Consider the following 13,373-nt stretch of genomic DNA (forward strand, 5'->3'; position numbering starts at 1 on the left):
CATGTTATCTAATTATTAGCTGTTTATTACCTAGTATTACGAAGACATTCGTGTCTTTCACATTCAATAAGAACAAATATTCTTGATTGTATTTTCGATATAAATAATGCGAGACTATGTACCTTAAAACACGCAATCTATGGCCTTGGAAAAATGTTTCGCTGATTAATTGAACGATGCATTATTACCTAATACAAGCATTGATGCATTCTTATATTTAAAATTAAATTTATGTTATTGTTTTTGTAAATAAAATTATTTTGACTGCTTACGACTAAAAAAATCGAGTGTATTTACGACGCGTTTTTGCTAAAGATGTTCTATTTACGTATGATGGATGTTCTTTTTACTGACAATTAAAAATAGCTAATAATTGCTCATTCATAATCAAAATAATACTTACACGTGCCGTATTATATAAAACTATTCAAGAATTAATTTAAAGTCTACACAATATTATCTGACAGCGTCTGACATTATTCAGAGTTAGCGATGTTGTGCGCACAAAGGTTCGCGGACAGGCCAACAAAAAGGCTGATGAGCAGACAAAAGATCTGAAGAACGTATCGACATAATACACGAGCGATATTCAACGCCATTGAATAGATTGAAAGGCGCAAATAAGGCGTGGGAACGTTTTCACATATGCCTCGAGTTTACTTCCATCGCATGATAAAAACAATTTAAATTCGCTAAACCAACAGCGATGTGAATCTTCACGGTATTGTTATAATTGTTTGTGTGTAAGCTTGTGCTTGTGCATTTGTGGCTGTATGTATTTTTTACATTGTGCCAGTTCAGAGAGCTCTTAATCAGTTGGCATACAACTTATAACGTAAACATTAACTAGCGCCAGTGAGCCAAAACAATCCATGGCAGACCAGCGCTACTGCTATACTGTATTGGCATAATACGAACAAGACATTACACCTTATTATTGGTAATTTTTTTCAAAATTATATTTTTCTGTGTACAAATCGCTTTTAGATAACTTGGAAGAGGTTAAAGGAATTCGCAAATTACATACACCCAGTTAATAAAAAGTAAACATTGCCACTATTAGTAAGTCAGTAAAAGTATTTTTTTTTACTTTCCAGGGACCAGAGACATGGGTGGGCGTGCGAGCATTACGCGCAAGTTCGGGCGGGATCTTGGACCCGGACGACCGCGTATGCGACGTGGCAGATGACCGCGAGACGCTGACGGCGGAGTGCCAGGCGCAGCACCGCGCCGCGCAAGCTGATGGTGCCAGCGGCTCCTCCGCCGGCACCGCCTCGCCAGATATGTTTCGAGTACGTTTACTTCATTTTCTCAGACTTCCTTTCCACTAAGCTACCAACTTTGGCTTCGTTTGATTGCTATTTCTATGACAGTTGCCGTCGCACCAATAGACATGGTACTAGCAGCTAATCGCGCTAGGGGAAAAGTGGTATAAACGGATAAAATTTTAATTTTGTAGGTATATACCTACAGTTTCACTTTTACGTCACACAATTGCAAATTTAATTTTATATTTTATTCATCTTAAAAAGAACTTTAAAAATACATTAATCGTTTGTGGCAGAATGTCCATAACTTTTGTCACTATCTGTAAAAAAATATAAAAATACCGGGAAAACAGTTCCAGACACAGACATGTCACAACTTGAATGTGGGAGTATTTAAGAAAATGTTTTGTATATTAGTTCAATCACTTTATAACATGTCTGTAAGCAAAAGTTTTTCGTTTTGTTATGGTATAAATATGGGCTCGTGTTTATCTGAGTGTTGTCACAGGAATTCCGAAATAAAGGTATTTGTAGGTATTTAAGAATATTCACTATAAATTTGTATTTTGTCGTAGTGAAACATGTTAAAGTAATTTTATCTATCGTTTGTGATTTTTATTTTGAGCAAAATCATATGATTAAAATATAATTTTATTCTCATGTTCGAAGTAATTCACTTTATATCAATGGTAAAGTGTAATATAGTCGTTGTACAAATGCAAGTATTGATCAAAACGAACCTAACTCAATTTAAACCCAATTTAATTTTACGTTGAACCACAGGGATAAATACATACTATAATAATAATATTATGGAATAATATTATAATAATATTATGGAATATGATATATTATAATCCAAAGTAAATAAATGGGTAATTGTAAGTAGCCTAATAAGATTACAGTGCTGGCTGTTCAGTCAGTCGGTACTCGGTGTAATTTAAGCTCATTAGACATTTTTGCGCATTCAAATTACTCACCGACAGGCTGTGTTCGCCGATAACAGAACAATGACAGCAAATACTCACCGCACCGCTTACATTACTATTGTTTTTTTTTCCTTGCAAATTTATCAAATATACAACATAACATATATACACGTAAACGTGTCATATGCAAGCTATTATATTTTTACTTTTAGGAGAGAATTTTGTTAGTTTTGACTGATACGTTTTGGATGCTTTTTATTTACTTAATTTTTCAATAATTTACTGTTAAAACAGAGATAAGAATAAATATGTTTTAAACAGTGATTTTGGTCTCAGCAACCCACAGTTATGTTATTAGAATTAATATTTTCCATTATTTATTTGCTTATTTTAAATATTAATATTATTATAAACTGGCTGTAGCAGTAAACAACAAAAGGTGTAGGCAGAGTGTCAAGGGCATGCTAAGTTAATTACTTACCTAGTTAGTAAATAGTCACGCGCTGCAAAGTATCTTATGTAACGTCCAAGATTTTTGTTTATGTAACAATTAAACGAGTGTATGTATCAATAAAGCATATAATGAGCATTTTGGTTTTTTCTCTAGGGCGGCGGAGGTCTGAGCGGAGTGGGGGGCGCGGGCGGCAGCATGCGTGCAGGAGCGGGGCAGGGTGCGGGTGCGACAGAGTCTTGCGTGGAAGTGGGCGGAGCAGCGCTGGAGGACGGCGCCAGCGGGCTGCAGGTGCGCCGCGGCAGCGAGCCCTCGCTGCACCAGGACACCATGCCGCCGCAGAGGCAGGTCAGCATCACAGGACATTAAACTTTTATCAAACGGCGATCAATCCACTACAAGGGGGTTGGGACAAACGCTTTAGGTATTTGTCCAATGTGCTCAAATAATTTATTAACATAAAAATACATATGGACAAGGGGAAATATAATATTACATTTTTTATTAAGTTTATAAACCTAACCGAAAGTTTTTTGGTGGCATAAGTCGTGAATACATAAAGAAATACAAGAATAATGTATTACCTTCTACTCTTCGTATGTACGCACATATATTTTTTATCCACTTATTCATATTAGCCTCGTGGGAGCGCAGTCAGGTTCATTGCACAGTCCGACGCAGCTATCAGTTGACTTTCCATTTAACGCGGCGATAACGTATCTAGGTAAACCAGTTATATTTCAGCCCCAACCCACTGTCAATACACGAGATATGACAGAATTAGAACCGGTCTTTGAAACTGTTGTACCTAAAAGTACTGATATTGGAAATTTGAATATCATAGTTAATAATGTGCGTCACAAAAGCGTATCTTGTAAATGAAATTCATCTTTAATTTTTTCGTAAGAAGGTGATGTGATAGGTAGTGATCTATAAAATTAGATGTCTGTGTGTGTGCAGGTGTGCGAGCAGACGAAGCGGTGGTCTGCGGCGGTGGTGTGTCGCGAGGAGACGCGCGCGCCGCCGCCCGAGGCCGAGCGCGCGCCGCACGGCCAGCACTTCCAGCGGCACTCCAACAGACTCTCCATGCAGTTCTCAGGACCTGGGTAAATTATTTTCAATACTTCTGGCGTTCAAGCAGCAGATAGTAGTAGCAATTAAATATAATTTAGTAATAGTACACAAAAGTTAATAAATTTAAAGATGTGTGTTTTTTAAATTGATTATATTAAATGATCTGTAAATGATCTATTGTTAAGTATTACGGTTCGTCAAATTTTTTGACAGTAAGCGGTTATTGGAATGTGATTTTAACAACTTTGGCAAATATTTCTATGTACATCAGGCGCTATAAAAAAAAGATTAAATAAAACAAGAAATATAACTTATTTCCAGAAGTGGAGTTTGGTTGGACGCGGCGGAGCGAGTACAAATCTACGGCAGCAAGAGTCTGCCCAGAGACGCCCGCAGAGAGCCCCTGGGACAGGACACGTCCGTTGAAACACAACACAGTCAAAACCACAGGTACTAAATAATACAAAAGCATTCGTCACTTTTGAGATTTAACCAATACCTTTAGCTTTATTTTAAAAGTGTCATTTTATGTTTCAGAGTGGAAGACATGTTGCGATGGGTTTCTGGTGTTAATAATATCTCCAGCGAGCCTCTCGGACAAGAACGCCAATTAGATCTTCTTCCTGAAAGTAAGTATACCAAAAGGCTTCCTTTACTAAGAAAATAGGGGAGTCATTGTCATAAATGTTTCCTAAGTTTTTCCTTGAACTTGACGTCTTCTTTCTCCAACGATGATTTCAGTGGGTATCAGCGAGCGCGCGGTGTCAGGCCTGGAGGTGCCGGTGACCCCCAGCGGCAGGGGGTCTGGTGCGGCGGGTGCAGGGGGTGCGGGGGGCGCGGCGCAGACGGTGCACGTGACGCTGGTCAAGGGAGAGAAGGGCCTCGGCTTCACCATCACCACGCGCGACAACCCCACCGGCGGACACTGCCCCATATACATCAAGAATATATTGCCTAAGGTACGGCTTGCGAAGTTACTTTGTATGTTTTTCTAATGTAATATAATAATAAATGTAATTACATTTCGTTTTAATTGAACGACGAAAAATTATTAAACAAATTGGACATTGATCGTCTTAATATTTTGTCTTGTTACTTAAAATCAATTGCCACTAATTATGATTGAACAGATCATTGAAAAGTTTTTAAAGCTACCATCTTTTACCCGAGACTTCGTCAATGAGATATGCGGTTGCAGAGTTTTTTTGTAGCCTATGTGTTCTTCCAGACTGTATTGTACCACATTTCATCGAGGTTCGTTTCGTCGTTCTTGAGCAACAAACATCCATCCATCCAAACATTCACATTTATAATATTAGTAAGATTAATGCAAGCGACGGCCCAGATAAAAGAAAGGTCTACTTTGTGTTGTTGCAGGGCGCGGCGGTGACAGACGGGCGGCTGCGCGCCGGTGACAAGCTGGTGTCAGTGAACGGCGTGTCGGTGTCGGGGCTGACGCAGCAGCAGGTGGTGGCGCTGCTCCGCAACACGCCCCCGGACTCGCAGGTCGACATCGTCATCGAACGTACCCTCGCCAGGACACAGGTAATGCGCCACAAACATTTACCTCACTATATACACAAATAGTCTACCAAACGATTCCCATTAAGTTTTTGGAGATTGCCAATAGTTCTATGGATATTCAGTGAAATAAAAGTTAGATTTTCGGGACACAATATTAGATCAAAATTTTTGTTCTCTAATTTTTAAACCAGAATAACATGTTACAAAAAAAATTAATTAAAATAAACATCTTTTAGACTAACTTTTGAAGGTATTCTTTCAGAGAGTGGAACCCCAGCAGAGTCCGAATAAATATGTAGAAAAGGCGATAGGAACGACTAACATAACGACGATGCCGGTGGAGGCGAGCCCGGCGGAGAACGGCCGCGTGTCCACCATGGTCCATGCCATCAACCACAACCACAACCACGCCTCCAACGGGTCTGCCAGGGGACGGATACAGAAGAGCTCCTCTAAAGATGACCTGCTAAATAAAGACCAGGTGTTAGACTCACACGTACAAGATGCTTTAAATTCCTCCACAACTTCGGTGAGTTTCTTTTACGTCGTAGCGTTTGTTAATTTTATATAGCTTATTAAAATGAAATGGATAAATCCTAATGAATTTCATTTGAATTCTATGTTAATTTTCAGATACCTGGACTTCGAAACCGACTGATCTTACGATTAGATGTCCCGGTCCACGACTCCGAGAAGGCTGGACTTGGGATCAGCGTCAAGGGGAAAGTCACGGTAGGCCCGGACCCTCAGGACTTGGGCATCTTCATCAAGTCGGTACTGCACGGCGGCGCCGCCTCCAGAGATGGAAGGTGAGAGAACATAGCCTACGTAATTAATAGCCTTCGATACTGAATAATGATAATCGTACGAGTTTTTTGATTAGTATTTCAATGTGTATCGTGTTGTGTTCAGACTGCACACGAACGACCAGCTGGTGAGCGTGAATGGGGTGTCGTTGGTGGGGCAGAGCAACGCGCAGGCCATGGACACTCTGCGCCGCGCCCTGCTGCATGCGCGCCCCCACGTGCGCGGCAGCATCTCGCTCGCAGTCGCCAGGCGCACCGGTACGTACCGCATGCGCATACGCACTAAACTAACTCACGCCGGGGCTTCATGCTCCTCTCATGGTCACATCTCATTACAGATAGCATGGACAGCCTCGCTCGATGGAAGGACGACACGCCGCCCAACGGCAACGACACCACCAACTCGAACGACCACAGCAACTCGCAGAACTTCAACACCATCATATACAACGCGGCGGACGGCGACAACAAGAACCTCGACTTCACGCACAAGTTCCAACTCAACCAGAACGAAGCCGCCACGGACAACCACGACGGCAGGACCAAGAAGCACGCCTCCATTGTCACCATTAACAACAACAACAGCTGGGTCTCCAACCAATCGGACGATAGCAAAGGTTATTTAGAAAGGGACAAAGATAGCGTTCCTCATGATACGAAAAGAGACAGCTTCGAGTGGAGCCGACTGGACGGATGGAACCCAGTGATAGACAGGCTGACGGGGCTGCGCAACGAGAGCTACTACATGGCCACGCAGACTGACAACGGTCACCACTACCGCCAGAGTGCGGGCCACGTGCACATGGCGCGCTCGCCCCCACCGCACCACAACGTCATCATTGAAGAGGACTACGGCACCACCAGGTCTGTCTACTGTACCATTCACTTCACTATTCCAGTACGAAAATCTATTACGTATTAAAATTTAAAAATTAAATATTCGTTTGTATATATCAGGGGTGGTGAGTCTGGCAGCGAGTGCGGCGGGGGAGGGGATGGGGGCTTCAGCCGCGACGCCGTCGGCCGCCGCTCCATGTCAGAGAAGCGCCACGCAGCGCTCGACGCCAAGCAGACCGGCACCTACAAGAAGATCAAGGAAATTAAGGCTGTCAACTGTAAGTAAATATTTCTTTTTTTATAAATATACTAGTATTAAATGAATAGCACTGCGCAGAGCAGTGCTTAACTGACTAAGAATTGCCAAAAATATTAACACGGTCTATGCATAATTATTTTCCAGGTCTCTCCTTGCGCAAGTCTAAATTTTGATGATTAATTTATTTCAGCAATGCAAGTCGGACCTTCTCTCGGTATGCGGAAGTCTTCAAGTTTGGAGTCCTTACAAACGGCCATACAAGAGACTCAGAAGAACACACGCAACGAACCCTTATATGCTCGAGCACACCCACGTAAGTTACTACTTCGAATGACTTACTTTTTTTATAACTTCAAATGTTTAATTAAAATATTTATTGCAGCTCTAAAACATTGGTTAACAGACGACAACAACGCACCAGAACATATCATAAGAGGGTCGCCGCAACAGTCGTCGTTGTCTCATAAGAAACCATCGCTACTCAAGTCTTTGTCTACGATGTTTAGGTATTTAAAACCTTCATACATATTTTTCGTTCTTTTCATATTTAATGTGCAAAAACAGAGTTAATGCTATTTTTTTCTTAGAATTGGTAAACCCAATAAGAAAAGCGAAACGGAGTCTTACGGCAGGTCGCAGCCGGGACGGTCCTCGGAGAAGTCTCTATCGCGGGAGGCGCTGGAGAGACACAACAGGATAGACGAGCGACTGGAAGACGTCAACCCGCCGCCGCCACCACACAGGTACTGTTTGCTACTTGATTTTAGTAGCATTTGTTACTTTTTCTTGTTATTTACAAATATCATGGAGGCTCAAGGTCATATGCGCAGTACCCTCTCCCCGCATCTCGCTACACCCTTACACACCTAAAATTGTGTTCGACGCAGCGTCTCTCTTAAAAGCCGTCAAGATATCTGAAAATTACTATACTTTTATCACAATACTAGCTTTTGCCCGCATTTTTGTCCGTGCAGTAATAAAAAAAAATATGTTAAGTATACCATACAATTCAAGTATAAATTCTTTTCATTAATTTTACTTTGACGAATTTGCGAGCAATAGCTAGTTATATCATACTTATTTTGTATACACAAGACCAACGTTATGACGTCATAGGATTCAGATCTCATGATAGTGGTAACGCATCTGCGATTCCTTTAGTATTGCAGATGTCCATGGTCGTCGATGAACCTTGGTGTTCCCGCAGCTCGTTTCCCCCTTCTCTTATAAAATAATGTAAACATTGTTGTTTAGAGAGGAGTCAAGTAGATCGCGGCAGAGCAGCAGCGAGCGCGGCTCGAGGTCGGAGAAGCGAGCGCACGCGCCGCCGTACCGCGCGCCGCCCGCACGCACTGCGCCTGCGCACAGTCACGTCAGTACATCTATACATCTATACTAATTAACTGTTATGTCACAGTAACATGCTCCAATGTTCTTTTAACGATTGTTATCTTACTAATATTATAAACTAGCTTTTTTCCGCGACTTCGTCCGCGCGGAAAAAAAATGCACATAAGATAAAAAAGTTCCTATGTCCGTCTCCTAGTTCTAAACTACCTCCCCATCAATTTCAACTAAATCAGTTCGACCGATCTTGAGTTATAAATAGTGTAACTAACACGACTTTCTTTTATATATATAGATAGATGAGAAGGTTTAGATATATCTTCGTAACGGCTCCACAGGTCTTGATAAAATTTAAGAAGTATAAAATTGTGAGGTAGAAATATTTTTGAATGCACGTAAAAAGCATTTCAATGACTAAATAAACATTACTTATACGATCGTAAAAAATCGTATATATCCATCCTTATGCCACTAACAAGGCTATAAAAATTGTTAAAAACATCGTTCGATTCACGTTTTGCATTTTTAACCTTGATTCATTGTGATGTAAGCAAAGTCGTGCTGCTTAATATGTATATGTTAAATGTATTTAAGTGAGCAATAGTTAATTTGCCAGTGACTGCATATTGAATTACTTTCAGTATTGTTTATTGCATTTTTATTATCTTTAATTGCGTACAATTGTTGTTCTTATGTAGAATTTAATAAAACGGAGTATGTTAATGTAAAGACTTTTTACAGTAGCTATTAATCGATAATTATTTAATAACGATAATAAAAATCAGTGAACCATTCAAATTTAATAAACTTATAAAAAAAAATAGCTTTAACATAAGGTCCGGTCCCCCTTTATAAACAAGTAACGCGAGTAAGAGATTAATTTCTGTAAGCAAGAAAAACGCGGTCTTTTGGACTCTGGCTTATTTAGGTTCGACTGTAGATTTACAGATTATGAATATATCGCTAGATTTACAAATTAACTAACTATTTTTTAAATCTTTTATTACAATTAATATAAATGTATTTAATTTGTCTTAATTTTTTCATTTATAACATGGATAATATTAGAATTTGTTAATAAAAAGAAGCATAATTCCATGTCTAAACTTTTATAATTTATTGCAGGCGATGGATTCAGCGTGGGGTCCTACAGGACATTATGTTAATTATGAAGAAATACAAAACTTTAAGTAAGTTATAGTTCTTCAATGTTTAGTTTATAATTTAATTACTTAACTACTATTAAAGAATTTTGAATCTTATTTAATTGTATTAAATTCTATTTTTCCGTGCAGCGCTCGTCGTGAGAAACTAAGCGAGGTGCAAATCGGCCAAATGAGGCTACAGATGAACGAGAGGCAGCAGAGAGCAAAGGCTGAAGAAGAAAAGTAAATACATATTTAATATTTGTAGCTTTAACTTGATTATTTTATTTTTTTCTTACTCCAAAGGCAGCCATTTTCAGACGAAAAAATACCACTATACAAATAATTTAATGCGTAACAAAAAATTAAGAAAACACTAATTAATTTCACATCAAAAATAAACCAATTTAAATTATTCTAATTTTAATTATATAAATGAATAATATGCTTTTAAATAAACAATAAGATATAAAGTTAAATTATTTATTAAAACTAAAATTTCACATAACTTAATTAAGACATTAATGCGATTAAACGAACCATGATAAAGTAATAAAAAAATTATATGATTCAACATAAAATATAAATATATAAAATACTAGCTGTCGCCCGCGACTCCGTCCGCGCAGAATTAAAAAAAAACGTAATAAGTAGCCTATGTGTTCTTCCAGACTATGTTCTACATCTATGCCAAATTTCATCAAAATCCGTTGAGCAGTTCCGTAGATACCTTCAAACAAACATCCATCTAAACATTCGGATTTATAATATTAGTAAGATATGCGATGTGTGACGTCATAGTTTTGATATACATTGTTATTTAAAACAGATTGTAGTCCTTTTAATTTTCATACCTACGAACTTTAACTTTGGCTGTTTGGCTTTCGATCGTTTATTGAGACCTCGTTACATTATACGAGCCGCTTGCTTCCCTTCTTCGTCTATAAAATAAAATAATAAAATACGTAGTCTATTAAATTTGTAGGTGGGCGTATCGAGTACGCGTCGTTCTGAGCTTCAATAAAATTGTTTTGATTACGACGAAACGAGCTCGATGATCTGCGCTATAAATAGACACTACTTTATTCACTTCATAAATAGCCTCTTGTAGTGACTACTATTAATATAATCTATTTTATTAGCTATTAAATATAGTAAAGTTATTTTTGTGTACTCTTATAATTTATATGTTATACGATTTTTACACGTAAGGTTACAAATCATCTCCCTGCCCTTATTCCATTCATGTACCCACATGAATGGGCGGATAAGGTTTTATGAACCTTAATGTTTTGGCTTACCCTACTTGGGAAGAATATATAAAAATTATAGTATTTTTTTAAATAAATTTAATCATTGTAATATTATAAATGCGAATGTTTAGATGGATGGATGTTTGTTTGAAGGTATCTCCGGAACGGTTCAAAGGATCTTGATAAAATTTGACACAGGTGTAGAACATAGTCTGGAAGAACACATAGGTTACTTATTGTGGTTTTTTTTACTCCGCGCGGACGGAGTCGCGGTCAGCTAGTTGATTATAAAGTAAATAATCTTTATACTTCTAAAAATACACCAACAATAAAAATGAGTGAAAACATTATAAATAGAATAAAATTGTCTTGGTAAAATTGGCTGTTGTCGCTAGGTAGTGATCATTATATGTTTTAGTGGTAATGTCATTTATTATTAACTAGCTATCGACCGCGACTCCGTCCGCGCAGAATAAAAAAAACTTAATAAGTAGCCTATGTGTGCTTCCAAGCTATGTTCTACATCTGTGCCAAGTTTAATTAAGATCTGTTGAGCCGTTCCGGAGATGCCTTCAAACAAACATCCATCCATCTAAACATTCGCATTTATAATATTAGTAAGATTCACTTCAATAGATGAGGTCGATCTGATCATTTTAAGTGGCAGTAAGATGTTTGCACATAAGATTGCGAATGTTAATTAAGTTAAATATTTTAAAGGCACTCGCATGCGTCGAACAATATTTATGAACTTTTGTTTTAGTTAGTTTTCTTTTGTGTTTGTAGCTCGTTTATTCATTAGGTGTAACCTTGTGTTTAATGATATTTTAGTAGCGGTCTCGATATAAAAAAAAAACTAGAAGTAATCTGTTTATACAGTATGTTTTTGTGATTCGCAATACACTGACAGGATCGTACAAAAAGATGTAACGTGACCTCTGTTTGATCCTCTTGGTCACGACTGAATGTGCTTTTATTTATTTTCGAGTGAAGTATAAATAACCTCACTCGACCGACAATCAAAGAAGTTTTTTTTTATATGTAATAAATCACCGAGACGAACAGGACATTCACCCAAAGGTACCTAAATAATGGACGCTATCAACCATGTTGTGATAAATACATTTAATTCCATTATTGTTAAAGAAAACTTAGTAATATTTACTGTGTTGCCTTAAACTTGAACAGCAATGCATGTTTTTTCAATGATGAAGATTCTGTAGGTTTATTATATATTATATCTAACTTTTTATTTACCACCATCAGTCTTTCGTCCAAAATACACATACTTAACATCTACTTGTAAGGACGATGTAGTCCTTTTATTTTCACACAAGTAAGGCTGTACACAAACAGCTTCAAGCAAGTGATGCGACCAGTACGTCGCCATCTTTATAGGGCGATTTAGGTTTCTGTTATAATTAACATGTAATTTTGATACACCAGTCGTCGAGGAGTTCCCGCGGGTTACCAGTCGCAACGGTCGTGTCGGGAGGGTGGGGGTGGGGGTGGGCGGCCGCAGTCTAACTACTACGAGTACGAGAGCGCGCCGCCGCGCAGACCCGGCAAGCTCTCGCACTACCACTGACCCGCGGCTCAGCTTACACTGGACATCAACCTTCCAAAGTATTTCTTAGTTGTACACTACGGCAGTATCATTAAGTACTTAGGCACGAGACTGCTGACTCACTTGATACAGTATCTTGAGCACTAAGTAGCTAGCAGCTGGATACGAGGTGACCGCAGACTTTCTCATTTCAGTTGATACTATCAGACAAGTTACATGGTACATGACTTCTTGAATACCCTACTTATATAACATACGGCTCCTACGCATAAGATCCTACTCTAGCCATATTTTTGTGATTTTTGAACTTAAAAACCATCTCTAAATTTTACTCAAAAGTTGTTTAAATCGTGACATTTTAAATGGTATATCGTTTTATTATAGGAACTTGGAGTATAAAAAAAATCGCATTTTTTGTGTTACGCCTATATGCGTAGGAGCCTGAACATTTTGTCAAGTACTTATGTAGTGTTGGTTTTGTGGCGCAGATTTACTTAAATACTACGTAGAAACTGGAATTGTAACTCTATGTACTAGTTTACGATAGCACGTTGTAAGTCTACAAACGAGGAAATGTACCGCAAAAATAGTTATAAATTGTAGGTCTGTTTGACACTTCCGTCCCGCCGGTGCTGGATCAACCGCAAATCATTTAAAATTATCATTGATTAATCAGTAACCTTATAGCTATTGTAATAAGGTTTATTTTGAAATATCAATTAGTCCAATACCTACTTAATCATTTCCCAGTTATGACGAAAAACATATAATGATATTTTTTTTAAATTTCTTTTTACAAATTAGGTTTGATATTTGAAGAAAGATATATCAAAATTTTAACCTGAATTATGAACTGATAAAAATAGTATTTAACTTATGTATTTATTCTAAGTTACAATGTAGGTAAATGCAA

General features: G+C 38.3%; 1 protein-coding gene across 5 annotated transcripts in view; it reads left to right on the plus strand.

Moving 5' to 3' along the window:
- The window catches only part of LOC106720360 (partitioning defective 3 homolog), a 43,226-nt gene extending 30,254 nt beyond the window's left edge, over window positions 1-12,972 (plus strand). For 4 of the 5 annotated variants that reach the window (XM_014515020.2, XM_014515021.2, XM_045677806.1 and 1 more), the window contains 19 exons: window positions 1,098-1,292; window positions 2,805-2,996; window positions 3,609-3,754; window positions 4,044-4,172; window positions 4,260-4,351; window positions 4,464-4,681; window positions 5,100-5,267; window positions 5,509-5,775; window positions 5,880-6,055; window positions 6,159-6,310; window positions 6,391-6,916; window positions 7,010-7,167; window positions 7,339-7,461; window positions 7,531-7,654; window positions 7,736-7,891; window positions 8,403-8,520; window positions 9,621-9,685; window positions 9,791-9,883; window positions 12,340-12,972. In XM_014515020.2, the coding sequence (XP_014370506.2) occupies window positions 1,098-1,292; window positions 2,805-2,996; window positions 3,609-3,754; window positions 4,044-4,172; window positions 4,260-4,351; window positions 4,464-4,681; window positions 5,100-5,267; window positions 5,509-5,775; window positions 5,880-6,055; window positions 6,159-6,310; window positions 6,391-6,916; window positions 7,010-7,167; window positions 7,339-7,461; window positions 7,531-7,654; window positions 7,736-7,891; window positions 8,403-8,520; window positions 9,621-9,685; window positions 9,791-9,883; window positions 12,340-12,481 (3,240 nt within the window). In that variant the 3' untranslated portion in view covers window positions 12,482-12,972. Of the gene's footprint in view, window positions 1-1,097; window positions 1,293-1,727; window positions 1,793-2,804; window positions 2,997-3,608; window positions 3,755-4,043; window positions 4,173-4,259; window positions 4,352-4,463; window positions 4,682-5,099; window positions 5,268-5,508; window positions 5,776-5,879; window positions 6,056-6,158; window positions 6,311-6,390; window positions 6,917-7,009; window positions 7,168-7,338; window positions 7,462-7,530; window positions 7,655-7,735; window positions 7,892-8,402; window positions 8,521-9,620; window positions 9,686-9,790; window positions 9,884-12,339 lie in introns of those variants that run through there. The other variant, XM_014515023.2, reaches the window with a different exon arrangement.
- The last annotated feature ends 401 nt before the right edge of the window (window positions 12,973-13,373 follow it).

This window comes from Papilio machaon, chromosome 4 (genome assembly GCF_912999745.1).
Source record: "Papilio machaon chromosome 4, ilPapMach1.1, whole genome shotgun sequence".
NCBI classification, from domain to species: Eukaryota; Metazoa; Arthropoda; class Insecta; order Lepidoptera; family Papilionidae; genus Papilio; species Papilio machaon.